The sequence below is a fragment of the Gloeophyllum trabeum genome (assembly GCF_000344685.1).
Source record: "Gloeophyllum trabeum ATCC 11539 unplaced genomic scaffold GLOTRscaffold_00017, whole genome shotgun sequence".
Classification (NCBI taxonomy): domain Eukaryota; kingdom Fungi; phylum Basidiomycota; class Agaricomycetes; order Gloeophyllales; family Gloeophyllaceae; genus Gloeophyllum; species Gloeophyllum trabeum.
In genome coordinates, this window is record NW_006920426.1 from 111356 (window position 1) to 126976 (window position 15621).

General features: G+C 53.2%; 8 protein-coding genes across 8 annotated transcripts; 5 read left to right on the forward strand and 3 right to left on the reverse strand.

The window, feature by feature from the left end:
* Nucleotides 1-243: 243 nt before the first annotated feature.
* Nucleotides 244-2459, forward strand: GLOTRDRAFT_96567 (alpha/beta-hydrolase; the record flags this gene model as incomplete). The annotated part of the gene is made up of 7 exons (XM_007872244.1): nt 244-562; nt 615-970; nt 1023-1155; nt 1210-1463; nt 1525-1618; nt 1679-2331; nt 2427-2459. The coding sequence occupies 7 exons, from the start codon at nt 244-246 to the stop codon at nt 2457-2459; spliced, it is 1842 nt and encodes a 613-aa protein (XP_007870435.1).
* Nucleotides 2460-2759: 300 nt separating this feature from the next.
* Nucleotides 2760-4308, reverse strand: GLOTRDRAFT_81557 (Aldo/keto reductase; the record flags this gene model as incomplete). Its single annotated transcript, XM_007872245.1, has 10 exons — nt 4163-4308; nt 4054-4098; nt 3936-3999; nt 3749-3876; nt 3579-3691; nt 3437-3518; nt 3278-3372; nt 3093-3218; nt 2985-3037; nt 2760-2929 (listed from the first exon to the last, which is right to left on the reverse strand). Exons 1-10 carry the CDS (start codon nt 4199-4201, stop codon nt 2760-2762), a joined length of 915 nt encoding a protein of 304 aa, XP_007870436.1. The 5' UTR covers nt 4202-4308.
* Nucleotides 4309-4446: 138 nt separating this feature from the next.
* On the forward strand, nt 4447-5586 carry GLOTRDRAFT_123288 (uncharacterized protein; the record flags this gene model as incomplete). The annotated part of the gene is made up of 2 exons (XM_007872246.1): nt 4447-4924; nt 5078-5586. The coding sequence occupies 2 exons, from the start codon at nt 4447-4449 to the stop codon at nt 5584-5586; spliced, it is 987 nt and encodes a 328-aa protein (XP_007870437.1).
* Nucleotides 5587-6597: 1011 nt separating this feature from the next.
* GLOTRDRAFT_66149 (uncharacterized protein) lies at nt 6598-7371 on the forward strand. Its single transcript, XM_007872247.1, has 3 exons — nt 6598-6891; nt 6948-7040; nt 7101-7371. Exons 1-3 carry the CDS (start codon nt 6645-6647, stop codon nt 7148-7150), a joined length of 390 nt encoding a protein of 129 aa, XP_007870438.1. The 5' UTR covers nt 6598-6644; the 3' UTR covers nt 7151-7371.
* A 1054-nt stretch (nt 7372-8425) lies between these two features.
* GLOTRDRAFT_8189 (uncharacterized protein) lies at nt 8426-8638 on the reverse strand (the record flags this gene model as incomplete). Its single annotated transcript, XM_007872181.1, has 1 exon — nt 8426-8638. A coding segment is annotated over one exon (213 nt), but the record flags the coding sequence as incomplete, so codon positions are not given.
* A 1710-nt stretch (nt 8639-10348) lies between these two features.
* GLOTRDRAFT_112513 (uncharacterized protein) lies at nt 10349-11660 on the forward strand. Its single transcript, XM_007872248.1, has 4 exons — nt 10349-10577; nt 10652-10749; nt 10879-10971; nt 11030-11660. Exons 1-4 carry the CDS (start codon nt 10417-10419, stop codon nt 11431-11433), a joined length of 756 nt encoding a protein of 251 aa, XP_007870439.1. The 5' UTR covers nt 10349-10416; the 3' UTR covers nt 11434-11660.
* Nucleotides 11661-11913: 253 nt separating this feature from the next.
* On the forward strand, nt 11914-13352 carry GLOTRDRAFT_49422 (Zn-dependent exopeptidase; the record flags this gene model as incomplete). The annotated part of the gene is made up of 4 exons (XM_007872197.1): nt 11914-12277; nt 12343-12515; nt 12579-13074; nt 13132-13352. 4 exons carry the CDS (start codon nt 11914-11916, stop codon nt 13350-13352), a joined length of 1254 nt encoding a protein of 417 aa, XP_007870388.1.
* A 1218-nt stretch (nt 13353-14570) lies between these two features.
* On the reverse strand, nt 14571-15090 carry GLOTRDRAFT_133317 (uncharacterized protein; the record flags this gene model as incomplete). Its single annotated transcript, XM_007872249.1, has 3 exons — nt 14571-14665; nt 14724-14922; nt 14974-15090. The coding sequence occupies 3 exons, from the start codon at nt 15088-15090 to the stop codon at nt 14571-14573; spliced, it is 411 nt and encodes a 136-aa protein (XP_007870440.1).
* Nucleotides 15091-15621: the final 531 nt, after the last annotated feature.

Genomic DNA, 15621 nt, shown 5'->3' on the forward strand with positions numbered 1-15621 from the left:
ACGGTATCAGTGTCCCGCTTCTCCAGTTCGGATACGGTACGGCTATCCATAGTCTGTCTTCTACTCACAACCATGCATTCAGCACAGCTGACCCATCTTCGACCAACCCCGAAGGTATTCCCAAACATGTTGCGAGTATTTTGGGCCTGTACGTGAATAAGAAGACCAGGACGGTGCTCCGATAATGAGAAGGTACGATATATACCTTAGATCGGCGGGGACATCTGGACAGCAGGGACTAAGATGTTGTCGACTCTGGTCCTCGCCTTCGTCGGCCTCCTGCCCTGGGTTCGCGCATTCTCGCTGTATCCTGACACCGGAGTAGTCATCGTTTCAAATAATGACTTGAACCCGTCAAATCCCAACCGTGCGAGCGCACTGTATCTGAAGAGTGCCTATACCTGTATGGGAGCATACCAAGCTTGTGCACAGTTGCAGGAAACCTTGCTGCCTCCTCCAAACGGGACTGGTCTTACGGCTGCTAACTTGTCTACGGCGCTGACCTCCGGGACGCATGGGCTTGCGATTGATTCTAGTCAGAGAATATGGATAGCCGGAGCAGGTTCGTGCATCGCTTCTTCCTCGTAGACAACTGAATTTAGTAAAAATGATAGCGCCCTACGAGTGCGCGGTGTTCTCCCCTGGCGGGTCTACCGAGTCTAGTTCAGGCTCTGGATCCGGATCTGGAGTTACCGCAGATGTGAATGAGGAACTCCCCGTATTGTGCTCAAACACAGCGCCTCCGATGGCGGTCAACTCTACGCTGCAAGATAGCTCGCATCAGATCCAGCTGTCCACCAACACGGCCGGTACTCTGATTGGCTTCCGAGACAAGTTCTCGTTCAAGTTCTTGGGAGTCAAGTACGCAGAATCTACAGCGGGATTGTCAAGGTTCCAACCGCCCACCTCATTGCGTTTATCCAACAACGTTGTGAGGACTGCTTTCGAATATGGTCCCATCTGTGCGCAGGTAAGCTGGACATCATGGTGCGCTTTTCAATGCGGTTCACATCAGTGTGAAGCCCCCAGATGCCGACAATGGTCATTTGCTCTACTCTGGGGAAGACTGTCTGCAGTTGAACATTTTCACGCCAGTAGTTAATACAGGGTCGAACGCCGGTGCCGGTTCTTCGAAACTGCCTGTAATGTTCTACAGTCAGCACGACTGAAGTCTCTCTACTTCTTCGCGACCCTAACGGTTATTTCTAGTCCATGGTGGTGGCCTTAACACAGGAGACAGTGGCCCCTTCCCGTTCAATATGACAACGGAAGGATACGTGGGTCCAACCATATCTAACATGCTGGACGGTACGAATGTGGCTTCGTATGGGGGTGCCGTCGTTGTGACGATCAACTACCGTCTTAATGCGCTGGGTTGGTTCAACGCTTCAAATGCTGCCCTGAAGGATGCGCTTCTGGCGTTACACTGGGTGCAAGATAATATCGAAGCCTTCGGCGGGGATGTGCGTTCCGGGCTGTTCAGATGCAGATAATATCGTGCTAATGAATTATACTCCTTCGTAGCCCACTAGGGTCCTTATATACGGAGAATCAGCGGGAGGTACGATGGTGAGATATCTCCTGGGGACCAACCCCAAGTATACGGAGGGTTTGTTCAGTGAGTGAGCGTTTCATAGCTCTAAGTTTCTTATTAGCCCTAACCATACCTACTATGAAGGTGCTGCCATTCTGGAATCAGACTTTGGCCAGAGTACACCCTTCACCTCACCATCATACGTTGTCAACACCTCCCTGACACTGGCGGAGAACCTCGGATGCGCGGCAAACGGCACTACCACTCTCACCTCATCTGTCATCAGCTGTATGCAATCCCTACCGGCCGAGTCGCTTTCGCTTGCATCTTACAACCTCGGCCTTACCTGGAACATCGTCATTGACGGTGACTACGTTCTCACCGACATCGCCTCGAGCATCGAAGACGGCGTATACGCTCGCGTGCCGACAATCTGGTCTAGCAACCAATGCGAATATTGCTACTTCTTACCGACCACTATAGCGCCGAACTCCCCTCCACAGATTTTCACTGACAGTCTGGGTTTGTGGTTCAACCAGACACAGGTCGCTACGCTTCTGAACACGTCTAGCCTGACCGAAAACTATCCATACGAAACTGCAACTGGCGAAGACGGCATATCGGGTGCCGTGCTGCAACTGGGACAGCTCATGACCGACTGGGACGTCCACTGTCCAATGGTGTACCTATCCTCACTCGAGACCAATACCACCAATCGCAATAACTCGTACAAGGTCGAGTTCGGCGTGGGCCTCGGCTCGCCGCTCACGCCCAACCCGGCTACGTGCCCCGGCCAGGTATGCCACGCCGACGAGTTGTACTGGGTCTTCGCTTCCGCGGAACTGGACAACGTTTATCAGCCCCTGACTGAGCAGCAGGTCGAGGTGACTAGGGACGTCGTGAGCAGATGGACGAGCCTTGCTAGGAGTGGGACGCCCAATTATCCCGGTGCGGCCTTGCAGTGGCCGGTCTACACCGGAGACAACGAGGTCGTGATAAACTACACCACGACTATTCAGGCTTATAGGGTCCAACAGTGTGACTTCCTGGAGAAGGAGTTGGGATTGACGTTCAGAGGCCCATGAGCATGTGCGCCATATATGAGGCAGGCCATGGCTCTGAATCGGGGCTGAGGTTGTACCTTTCTGGACTCAGGTTTTGACTTCGCGCGACAAGTCGACACATGCATAACGGGTCAACAGCCCCAGCATATATAGTGTTATATCTATCGTGCCAACGGCAGTTCTAAGAGCTTGGAGACTTGCCAGAGAGCACGCAAGGTTAGATAACCACAGAGCAAGAAGGTAAGAGCGGTTTTTGCCTTTGTCTTTGCATCCGAAGGACCCTTTGCGCCTGCTTCGTCGATGGCGGCGATCTCGTCGTCTGTCAGGTCGGCTGGGAGACGCGTATTATTATTCAGTTCGGAAAGCATCAGAATGACAACACTCACGTAAATCGGCAACTGCGAGATACTCCTCTAGGTGCTCTTTCTTCGAACTGGTACTGCAAGACACCCCTAAGTACTTTAGGAATGATGGAGGAGCATGAAATTCCTTACGTTACGATCACCGCACCCTTCTGCTGGACCCACTTCAGGATTACCTGCACGGGCGTCGCACCTAGTCGCTCAGCGGCAGCGGCGACTGGCTTGTCTACTGGTCCTCCTGGCGCCTTGGTTATGGGTCTGTGTATGCGGTATGCTCTTACTCAACGATTTCGTGGCAGGAACATCCAAAGACGCACGTGAGACTGCTATATGCCTCGATTATGATGCCGTGTTTTGCAGCGTAGTCCAAGAGCTCTTTGTTCTCGGCATAGTTATATGGGTGGAAGCGGATCTGCCGCGAAATGTGTTAGTCAGAGCCGTGATATCTCTCGCGTTGAACGGCCTATAGAACAAACCTGGTTCACAGCTGGGATGACTTTGGCAGACTTGACCAGTTTCTGCAATTCCTCGAGGTTGAAATTACTGACGCCAATGCTCCTGATTATTCAGGGTGTATTAGCACTGTTCTGACCGACGTCCATATTGATGTGTACGTACGTCGCCAAACCGCTTTCCTTAATCTTCTCGAATTCTCGCCAGCCATCTTCAATGCTGCCCGGGAGGAATAGTGGCGCGTGGATCAGGTACAAGTCTACATGTTTAATGCCCAGCTAAAAGCCTAGCGATGAGAAAGAGACGTATCATAAACAATGCGTTGTATGATTTACCAATGCCAGACTGTCTCTAATAGCGCCCTGAATATCACCTCCGTCGTACTTAGTAGTGATATACAGGTCAGAGCGGCTCAGACCGGTCTCTCGGATGGCTTGCCCGACGTTGCTCTCCGTCTTGTATACTGCACCCGCGTTAGCTTCGAGGGTATACAGTCATCGGACGTAGTTCGATAGAACTCACTGGCAGCCGTGTCAATGTGCGAGAAACCTGTCTCTACCGCTTGCTCAACGTATTTCGTGACATCCTTCTCGCGTTAGGTCGGTGCGAGGCTCCCTCAGAGTAGCGAAATAGCACGCACCTTGCCCTTCCAAACGCTACCCGTACCGAAAGCGATGGCGGGTATCTAAGACAAGACGAGGGTCGTCTGATCCACCTCCGTTCACGAGCAGTCAGGATACACTGCTCACCTCCGTGCCATCATTGAGCTTCACGTTCCCAAACGGCATCTTGAGGGTATATCGTACAAGCCAACCGCGAGTGCAACCTCCCTGCGGCTGAGGGGGCTATAATTGCGACTTGGTGATTGCTAATGAGCTCTGACGATGAGCTCATCTTGCACTTTTACTCGTCGTGGCCGTCGGCTGCGATTCGGCGACGTGCCCCTTATCGAACGGACGCATTTAGGACGGTGATCGCACTCCACGTGGAGGAGCGCCTTCCCCACTCGTTGTCTCAACCAACGGCGACAGCTATGGCTACGACGCTCGCGTCCACAACGCGCCCAATCGTGCTAGCAAGCTCGCTCTCGCCGGCGCCGACGCAACCCCCAATAGCCCATGTCATCTCCATCCTCTCCCTTACTACGTCCTCCGTCCTCTCCGTCCTCAGGGCCCTGTTCACAGCCGTATTCACGCCCATCTACCACCTACTCTATCGCCCCCTCTCCTACATCCTCGCGCCATTCGTGCTCTTCCTATACATTGTCTTCGACGTCTTTGTCCGCACGCCGCTGGCGATAATCCAATACCTCGCTGAGCAAGTGTACCCGATTTATTTACTAGTAGGCGTTGCGTGTATATGCGGCGCGCTGGTGGGGCTTGCTTCGCGAGGCGTTGCCGCGGGGATTGTCAGCGTGATATTGGGTGCCTTGCCTGTCGGCAGCAAGGTCAGGACGAAGAGCGAGGTTGGGATTAAGAAGGAGGGGATGGCGGTGGAGCCGAAGCCCAGGGGTAGGAGAGGGAATCTTCGAAGACCTGTATCGTGAATACTGCGCTATGGTCGTTATACGCATATTTACGCTAAGTCGAGGTAAGTCGATACCGTCTGTGATTCAGGACGTTCTTAAACACCGAGTTGACTATTCCGCCCGGATTGTCTCTCAGACCATCTGTATTGGGCGCCATACCTCGGTGTACCACGCCGAAGCATATGCAATAAGCCAAGCAGCGGCGCGCAGCAGGGTATCATTCAAAGCTGTCCGTCCTCCGACACGCACCTTGCTATTGGCGTATCCGGCGCACACCCATCTCTGTCCCGAGATGCAAGGAACCGAATCGTCGGTCTCACCCTTTCATTCCATCGGAACCACCAGGGTCCTATGTGGTGGGAGCCGATTCTCGATTATAACTGCTCGGAGAAAGATTACATCAAGAGAGTATGGACCACATCACTTACCATTGCGATTGCGTTAGAGTTACTCTCGTGTCCTGCGTGCTCTCGTCCTTTGACTGCTCAATGGCGCACCGCAACACTCTACATTGTTGGTGCAATTGAGATGAAGAGGCTCGGCCTTGCATTGCATGATATCGTGGATCAACGTCACTCGACACACCAACGCAGCGTGGAGAAGGCTCTTCACAGAGTGCGCAGGAGCCTGCCCACGTTCCGTTAATATGCGAGGTTGATCCTTGACGGTGAAGATGGAGGGTCAAGCAGGTGTCCCTAGCTGAGGTGTTGAAGGATAAGCCTTGAAGTATCAAGACCGCCGAGGGGCTGAGAACCCGTCCGCACACGCAGAAAGAGCCCCCAGACTAGGTGCTGATGGCATTGACAAGAGACGATAGCCGCAAGACAATAGAGCCAAACTAGGTGCTGATGGCATTGACAAGAGACGATAGCCGCAAGACAATAGAGCCAAGAGTAGTTTCGTCAGAACTGCTTATAGAGTGTACTCCAGTGGGGAAGACGCCGCCGCCATGCGAAGTATCATCCCGAGACCTATTCGTGAGCATTCTCGAGCACGCTAGGCAGTTATCCAGCCCCAGGACGTACGAACGAAAGCATCTGTTGGACCCTTATCGCCCAGGCGTGCATGGCTTGCAGGATATCCGATGCTTCTGTGAAGCGAAAACCGATCATGGGGCCATTCACGCTTGCGCTTGCAGCTCTTTCAGACCTTCTTGCGGAAGGATTGGCCAGAAGAGCAGTAAGTACCGCCGCGGTATGCGGCACAAGCAGCCAAGAAAATTGAAGAAATTTCCAGCATCTTGACCGGCACGCAGTCGCAGTACGAACGATTGTTTCGCCTCTTACACCGAGCCCGGGATCCGTTCTTCGCGAACCTGATGTATCCGCTGACAGCTGCCAGTCATCAGCCAGGACAGTATGCGCAGAGACCATTCACGCCGCAGCATTCTGACCGTCTTGTATGCCATCCGGGGGAGTCATCGCGGTGCAATACGGTAATGAAATGAGCGAGGACGTTCTGGAGTGGGGACAGCCTCGGCAAAGGAGCCCATAACGCGCTGTGGCGCGCCCGCATGAAATTAGCGCCGGGGATCGGGCACCGCCGATTACCTCATACGCTCCCATTCGGCCTCCTGTCTGCCGAGGCTGCTCTGTATAAATAGGTGGCTTGGGTCTGCGAGAGGGCTCATCGAACGGATTCACTTCCTGTTTGAACAAGCCCCTCCACGCTCACGAAAAAACACCTCTTCTCGCGACACCATCATGATGTTCACGACTCCCATCATGACCCTCATCTCCTTCATCGTCTCCTTCTTCACTATGGTTTCTGCCCTCCCGGTCTCGGTTAGGGATGTGTACGTCCCGCCTGTTACCTACCCCACTGCCGGGACAGTATGGCACATTGGACAAAACTACAACGTTACTTGGGATACGTCTGACCCGCCCGTCAACATCACTAACAAGTACGGCATGATCGTCTTGGCCAAGGGTGGAATTGCTTTGGACTATGGTGAGTAGAGGACTTGCTTATCGCCCTTATGCGATTTCTAACATGTCGCCGTGCAGACTCTCCCCTTGCTGCCAACTTCTCCATTTTGGACGGGACTCACGAGATCACTGTCCCGAACGTTGACCCTGGTGACGACTACGCCATAGTTTGTGAGTATATTCTCGTGCACTCGGATCTGCTGAGCTATGTTTCTAACACGTCTTCCGCAGTGTTCGGAGACTCGGGCAACTACAGCCCTGAATTCACCATCACTAACTAAACCGCTGTTGGCACTCAAAACGCCTCGGTAGTCACTGAACTAAAATGAATTCCCGGACACTCATCTAACGACACTCACGATCCGGACTTCGCACACTTTGCACCTCTGTACAACTAATGGACCTTGACGCACTGTTGCTTTCGAAATGGGACGGTTTAGTTAGTTTGTAGCTGTATAGTACCTGCCTTTAATGCGAATTGCTTTCGCTGATTGAAGTGAAACATGCACGTTCCCACTCTACATCTTCCCGAGTTTCTAAATGCCAGGAGAAAGGCTCGTCCGACGTTCAGGACTTCGGGTACGTCGTGCGTTCTACGCTCTCGGTACGTTCTCGGTAGTTTTGAATCTCGTGTTGTTCGGGGCGAGTAAGAAGCGATATTGAGGTTGGATAAGTCCTCTCTCAGCCCCACTGTAATGTTAAGGGACACATGTTATCATGTATTTCATTCCTATCGTTCTACTGCGGCTCTAAGAACTTGAAGGCTTGACCCTCCTTCAATAGTTAGCTTGCGACGAATACGGCAAGAATGAAACCATAACGGGAAATGTGGCGTATGGACAGATGTGGCAGAAGCCCAATTGCTTGACAATATTCTGCAATACACAGCGGGCAAGAACCGGTGTCCTGCCACTGGTCATTCATCTTTCACGGCAAGGGTGGGAGAACACTTTCCTAGGATGCTCCGTAGCGGAACATGATACAGACATAAAGAATGAAAGGACAATGTTTTTTTTAATTGTTTTTATTAAAATCCAATTGGTGTCCCTAGGGCGAAGCCCTATGTTGGACGTTACATGCATGTATCTACTGGCGGCGCTTTTAGACGTTGAGAGAGATGAACTTAAACAATGCGTAGCTCCCCCTTGGTTGAGGTGCGGAGTGCGTGGGATACCTGTGTTAGAAGCATAACGGCGGTGGCGGGTAGGCGTGAGGTTTTAAAAATAAAAGTAGGACAGTGGTTGGAGTCATCACCCGGGTGCATCAAAAATCCCTGTGGGGAAAAGCTACCGGACTCATCCGCCAGAGCCTGTTGGGCCTACATTGCCCCCAAAGAAGAGAGACCTGGAGTTGTAGCAGTACCCCTCGCTTTGAGCATCCCGAATATAGATAGGTTGTTGAGAATTAGAGTTCATAGTAGAGTTATTATTTGGGTTGTTATATTGGATGGGGGTTGCGTCGGTGGGCCTGCAAGGCCATGGTCATCACACATACTTATACCGGTTCCAACAGCTCACGGTCAGGAGTGGTTTAACATTGCGTGATAACAGGACAGCGAGGTTGGTAGCTGCCCGGAGAAGTGTCTTCCAAAGGGAGTGGTGAGCGAGTTGGTAGTTTGGGCAATCAAAGAGGAAGTGGCGAACGTCTTCTCTGACACCAGGGCAGTGCGGACAGTCGGGGTCATCACGCTTGCCTATGCGGTGGAGGTAGCCATGCAGCGGGATGTGTCCTGTGCGGAACAGCATAATGATAGAGGACCGTGACTGCGGGCAGGTCAGTGACTTTGTGAGGTCAAGGAAAGAAGATGAGGGGAGTTTGTTATCAATGGCATTGGCTTTTGCGTAGCGTGGTGATTTTCTCCACTCCTCCTGCCATTCCGCTTTGATCTGGGCAGTAAAGGCCTGTTTGATGGCGGAGACGCTAAGGGGTAGGGGATGCTTGCGTAGGACCTTTGGGAGGTTCTTGGGCGGGCTGGTCTTCCCTTCAGCCGCTTTCTTAGCTTCTGTGTCTGCCAGTTTGTTCCCCTTGATGTTCTTGTGTCCTGGTGTCCATCGGATGACAATGTCTAGCGAGCGATGCTTCTGTTTGAGTTGGCAGGTAGTACGTCAAATGAGCTGAAGGAGGTAGAACCCCGGTCGGCGGTTGTGGGATGGGAGGGCTTGGATCACTGCCGTGTTGTCGAGGCTGATGCAGATTGTTCTGCGTAGCCAAGGTTCCTGTCGGAGTAGTTCAAGTCCAAGCATGACACCAACAGCTTCACCGCCATAGATGATTTGCTTGTCAGATGAGCCGAGGCAGTAGCGTAGTACCTTTGGAGGGCAATGTGGTTTTAGTAGTACAGCTGCAGCGCCTACCTTTCCCTGGTATCCAGAGCCATCGAAATAGATTCGGATTGGATCATTCGCAATAGCCGCTTCTTCTGCTATAGCGGCATCCTGATTGCCCGTGATTTGGGTCTTGAAGGATGGTCCCCAGTTGGGCGGTGGGCCAACAGAGTCAATCGTCTCGACGGCTTCGGGGTTGATCCTGCAGTAGTGGAAGAGCTCATGGAGTGGGGACCGGTGGCGCTTGACATAGCGACGGGCGGCTCGTTTGACGTAGGGCCGGAGTGGGTGCGAATCGGGCAGAGTGGCAAGGCAGAGCGTGTTGCGGTGGCAGATCAGGTTCAGGCAATGGTGGATCGGCCATAGGTTCGCGTGTGCGTCTAACATGTCAGTAGCAGTGGTTCTCAACACACCTGTGATGCAGGCGGCTGCGGATCGCTGTACTGTGGCAAGGCGTCGAGTGACTGCGACTGATCCCATGCAGTGTTTATGGCCAGCGTGCTTGAGGACAGGTGTGTACCACGCTGCGGCTGAGTACGTTGCTTTGGGGACTCCGACGGTCGTATAAAGTTGGCAGGCTGCTTTCGGTGGTAGGCCATAGGTCATTTTGCTGAGCTGTCGGAGCTGGTACGTGTATTGCACGAGCAAGGACAATGTTAATCAAATGTCCCCTGATTTTTGGGGACCATAGTAAATGTCCTGCAGACCTTTCTTTGTTCATTCTTCATGTCCAGGTTATGGTCCAGCAATGACCATTCTAGGAAAGTGTTCTCCCATCAGGGAGATGTTCCTGGCATGCCCACCTGCGGGACATTGGTTTCTGCCCGCAGTGATAGTGACCGGGACACACTGTGCCACAATACTTGAATTAGGACTTCTGCTTGTCATTTCCCGCAAGGCTGACTTATCGCCTAATTTGCTTCTGTTGTCCACAGTTTACTTTCGTCAATGCGCCATTGCTCGTGGCAGCCGCTTATTCATCGTAAACTGAGGCTCACCGCATACAGATTAGAGATGTGCATTCTGGCAAATATCCGGTGCTGAGGAGGGGAAGTACAAAAGTAGCGCGAGCTTCTTCTGCCAGAGAAGCTGATCCGCCCTGCCACGTGAGCATCAGAGCCTATAAGTTGATGCTTCCGCTGGAACTCGCTCCTTGAGCGCAAGGTGTCACCTCCCCAGGCTCACGTCCCAAGGTCGCCTCGTTCCCCGCGCTTCCAGACACTATGTTCTCCCAATTTATGAACTCTATGATCTTTTCGTTTCTCCTTTTCGTAGGCTTCACGTGCGCTGCGCCTTTGGTGGCGCGCGATGTCTGGGATCCCCCTGTGACGAGTCCGACGAGCGGGACGGTGTGGAACGTGGGGGAGACGCAGACGATCACTTGGTTAGTTGTCCGGCTTTATGAGAAGCGCGTTTGACGCGGTTTTGCATGTCGTTGATTGTCGTGGCTATTTTTAGGGATACGTCGAGCAAGCCTGCACAGGTCACTAGTTATACGGGCAAGGCTGTCTTGGGGTATCTGGACCCTAGCAGTCCCGGAGAGCATTTGTTCTTGGGTAAGTTTTGTTCATCTTATGTTCCAGCCTGAGTTCTGTCGCACGAAAAGTTACCATCTGTCAAAAACGTCGTGTTCAACTGACCTTTACGAGATCAAATCAACTAACACTTCCCTTTTAATTCGACAGACAGTCCCCTGGCGAGCGGCTTCAACTTGACCGATGGGAAGGTCCAAATCACCGTTCCAGATGTTCCCGCCCGGAGCACCTACATCGTTGTTCGTGAGTATTGCGTCGCTGGTCATCCCACCAGGACAGCCACTAAAGCTGGTTTTCACAGTCATGGGCGACTCTGGAAATGCTAGCCCTCAGTTCACGATTAACGGCGGCTCCGCTTCATCCTCGTCGGCTTCAGCATCTGCCTCCTCTATCGCTAGCTCCGCCGTCTCCACCGTCTCCCCCTCACCCACCACTCTGTCGCCCACCTCCTCTGCGCCGAGCCTCACGTTGACAACTACGACCGCCAGTTCAGTTGAAACAACCACCATCCCCGCTTCCTCGGTCGTTTCCTTTACTCTCGGCAGTACGTCCAGTACGCACTCGGAGTCCTCGTCTTCGGCCCCTGCGACGCAGTCCCCGGGCTCGAACGCAACTACCAATGCTGCGTTAAGGACATCTAATGCAAGGACGCTTTTCGCGTCAGCACTCGGTGTCATGACCGTCTCGTTATTGGTCCTAGCCTGATGGATGTTATGGAGGACATGTGACGGATTTCACTTTGTTATTGTTTGATACGATTCTTACGACAGGAAGGGATACTAATCTTTGCATGGTCGCTTTCTGCTTTGCTTGCAGGAGAGCATTGTACAATAGTTCGGCCTTGATTCCAGATAATGATGCTTCATGTATTAAGAGCTTGTTCAGGAGATGTTGATTGCATTTCCTAAGAATTGCTCCACCAGAGCCATAAATGTACGGCCCGAACAACATACAGCACTATATCCAGCCACGAACCTCGGTTCAAAGCATTCCAGCCACTCAGGACGGAAAGCGGGCCAAAACATAAGGCTCGACTCAGTCTGACTCAGTATGTTACTCGCACGGCGCTTCTCCCTTTGACCAAATGCAGGCAGCTGCTGCCAAGGTGGCGTTACGACACCCTCAGCGCTGCACTTGCTGGGGTGTGGAACAGCTTCTCGTAATTGACTGTTGTCACCGTCTACAATGAAAGTCAACGGCGTATTCCTCCCATGGGCCTTGGCCGCCGTCTCCCGACTCGCGTCTGCAGCTGACCCTCAGGTTGTGCTGGACAACGCCGCCTCCGTCATTCTCGACTCAATACTAGTAGACCAGCTGGTGCAGCAACTCTCGCTGTCTCATGACGACCCAGTGGTGCTGTATAGGGCGGTCGACCCAGCCGGTGCCGCGGATCTGGACGAACCGCGTCTGCTACAGATTGCTGGGGACGGAAATCCTCCGACGTGGATGACGGAAGGGGATAAACTGCGCCTGAGACGGGCCGGGCTTAAGTTCGTCGACCTTACCGAAACGCAAGACCTTGGATCGAGAAATGCGCGGAGGCTGACCGGTGCTGCTGGTATGCGCGCATAGACTTACTCCTGGGCGGGGAGAGCTAATGCGCCCCGGGTCTAGGTACTAAGTATCCGGAGATCTCGTACCGCAGTGAGGTCGAAGATGTAATCTCGAAGTTGTCGACTGACAATATGCATGACGTCCTCGAGATCTTCACGGGCTTCTACAACCGCTACTACAAGAGCGACAATGGAGCGAAAGCCAGCGACTGGCTGTACAGCCAGGTCTCCGGCGTGCGTATGCCATTCATGTCACTCGCCTGCTTATAAATGTGTCGCATATAGATCATCGAGGAGGCCAAGCCCTCCTCCGCGCATGTCTTGGTGCAGAAGTTCAAGCACTCCTGGCAGCAATCGTCCATCGTCGCGCGTTTCGAGCCGACCAACTTGACTGCCGAGTACAGCGCCACGGTAGTCATCGGCGCCCACCTGGACTCAATCAACCAATGGTTCCCCCTGCTCCGTGCTCCCGGCGCTGACGACGACGGAAGCGGGACCGTCACGATCCTCGAGGCGTTCCGCTCGCTCGTGGCTAGCAACTTTACTCCGCTGTATCCGGTGGAGTTTCACTGGTATTCTGCGGAGGAAGGCGGCTTGCTGGGTTCCCGGGACGTCGTCGCTCAGTTTGAGCGCGACGCACGGGACGTCCGAGGCATGCTTCACTACGATATGACTGCATACGTGAAGAATGGGACGACGCCTACGCTTACTATGATCACGAGCGACGTGGACCCAACCCTGACTCAGTACGCGTTGTCCTTGGCTAAGGCCTATGTTGATATACCAGTTCAAGGTGAGGCTATATGCGCCTACTGCAAGCCGTAATGTTTATATGCTGATGTGGATATAGGCAAGGACCTCTTCGCGGGTGCAGGTTCAGACCACATGTCTTGGCGTGCCGCTGGCTACGCTGCTGCCTGTGGCACCGAGGCTGATCCGAAGACATTGGTTGACCCGTATATGCACACCCCGAACGACCGGATGGATATTCCGGAGTTCAGCTTCGAGCACGCCAGAGACCTCTCGAAGCTTGCGGTCGCTTTTGCTATCGAGCTAGGTGGGTGGGCGTGAGGAGGCTGATTGCGCTCGTGAGAGCCTGCGTAGATTGCCCCCTTCCCCCACCCCTTCGCACACTTGTACACTATTCCCAACTCCTGGCACTTTCTTCCTCCGCGGAAATGATGCATTGTAATTGAGTCTGTATGCTTATGGCACCAAAGGTCTGTAAACCACTCATTTTCTCCCTTGTTGATCCTGCGCTTTAGGGAGACCGTACCTCTCCGGTTGCGAACTTCGCTTAAGCTTTGATGAAGTTCTCTCAGCTGCACCTGCCGTAGGGATACAATTGCCCTCGTATGAAGATATCTGTCAGGTAGGCCCGTTCATTAAGGCGCATGCACGCTGGCCTGGTGTTGCCCCTCCTCCCCCCCCCGGTTCTATTGCCCTGCAAGCGCTTGCCGTACGGCTGAGCGTACGGCTGAGATTACCCTGCATTGACATTCTTGGAATTTCGAGTACCGTCATCGTCCGCTGGGGTTGTCGGGGCAACTCTAGGCCTGTCATTCGCGCTTCTCAATACACCCCGTGGTATGGGATATATTACCAGTCAGCAACGGGCGCTTTCCCAGCCCCTTTGAATTATAGGTTACGACGCCCACTGCGGGCAGTATACTCACGGTTACGGTGCCGTTATACACGTAAAAGACATGCGGGCCTCCTCGGATTTTGTCGTGGTCCGGGAAATATTGTCTGCGCTTAATGAGGCGCTCCGTTTGGCTTTTGACATGACGTGAGCTAGTCAATTGAGCGGGTACGCTTTCGTACTTCGGAATAGAAGCCTAGCAGCGCCTTCCGATGTTCCTTAGAGCAATTGGCTCAGAGCGTCGAGTTAGAGATTGAGCGAGAATAAGATGCACGAGAACATGAAATGCATAGCAAAGTTGGCATAAGGAGATACACGTGTACAAAGGTCGTACAGAGAATATAACATATATATGCCTCTAGTGATCTACCAGAAGAGAGGCAAAGCAGGCGCCTCTGGGGCTCTCCAAGCCCGGTGCTACATACACATAAAGGACGCGAATAACAGTTAGTGCTACAAGATTGGCTGCTTCTACATTCTATAGTCTTCTTCGACCCCTCCGTGTCAAGAATGACGTTTTACATACGGATGTCGATGTCACCATCGTGCTTCCCACCTGCGGAAGTTATAAATAACAAGAGCCCAAGAATGCCCGAAGAATGAAGAAAGGTCGGAAGACGTCTATGGCGGGAGCGACGAGAAGGCGCTCATGGGGAGAACGCCTTGTTCTCGAAGTGCCAGGAGATGGATAGGACACCCTGGTCAAGGGTACCGAGCTCCTGGAAGAGACTGGGCGACAAGTCTGCAGAGAGAAGAGATCAGCGTTATGCACATATACTTCGTGTGTTGAATAGAGATACCAAGGTCGTCGACACCACAGCCCGGGCATTGGTCACGGGTTAAACCGTAGGCGGACTTGCCGTTGGCGGTGTTGGTAATGTGGATCCATTGACCACAGTTAGCGCCGGTGCCCCAACGGGCGGCAGAGATGGCGACGATGTGGTCGCTGTTCACGTTGTATTCTCCGCAGGCGCCAAGGCCGACGTCGAACCAGGTGCCCTATAAACAGGTCAATGCTCCATTCACGTTGAAGACAAGGGGGAAACATACACGGCCCGAGTGGGTTACTCGCTTTTCAAGCGTGGTAGCATCCTCAGCGGGGACTGGGGAGGCGAAAGCCGCGAGAACGCTAGCGACCACGGTGGTGAACAGAGCGAGGCGGACCATTGTGAAAGTGGAGATTAAAGGGTTCGACGAGGAGGGCGAAATGAAGGAGAGCTGGAGAACAGCGAGGGGGGGTGAAGACGGAGGGGTGGGAGGCGAGTAGAACTCGTGAAGAACATGGACATTTTGCGAGCTCTTTTATATCTTTTGCGGGATATGACAAACGCACCGTTCTCGCGTTTTTGCAGACCTATCCGTTACTGTGAGCGGAACGGCAGCTTTGTTGTTTGATGAAACTTCGGGGCGAATCCCGAACAGAAAATATTGCCAGGACGGGGCGCGCTCTTCACGTGAGCGCGACCAGGTTACCCTCAAATCGAGGGTGAATGACGAGGAGGGACCGCCGGCAACCAACGAATGGTCGGCTCCGACAGCCTATTCGAGGCAAAACGTCCGGAATTGATGTGCCCAGACGAAAAATGGCAAGCCTGCCGCGAGTTTGGGTGGCGACGTTTGCGACAAACAGGGTCATGATTAACGTCAAATCTAGACTCGCTGATTATCTAATCTCGTACCTTGGGGTTCATTTCGGTG

Coding starts and splice junctions, on each gene's coding strand:
- GLOTRDRAFT_66149 (XM_007872247.1), top strand. CDS start 6,645: ATGATGTTCACGACTCCCATCATGACCCTCATCTCCTTCATCGTCTCC. Junction 6,892..6,947: donor TGGAATTGCTTTGGACTATG/GTGAGTAGAGGA, acceptor GTCGCCGTGCAG/ACTCTCCCCTTGCTGCCAAC. Junction 7,041..7,100: donor TGACGACTACGCCATAGTTT/GTGAGTATATTC, acceptor CGTCTTCCGCAG/TGTTCGGAGACTCGGGCAAC.
- GLOTRDRAFT_112513 (XM_007872248.1), top strand. CDS start 10,417: ATGTTCTCCCAATTTATGAACTCTATGATCTTTTCGTTTCTCCTTTTC. Junction 10,578..10,651: donor GAGACGCAGACGATCACTTG/GTTAGTTGTCCG, acceptor GGCTATTTTTAG/GGATACGTCGAGCAAGCCTG. Junction 10,972..11,029: donor GAGCACCTACATCGTTGTTC/GTGAGTATTGCG, acceptor TGGTTTTCACAG/TCATGGGCGACTCTGGAAAT.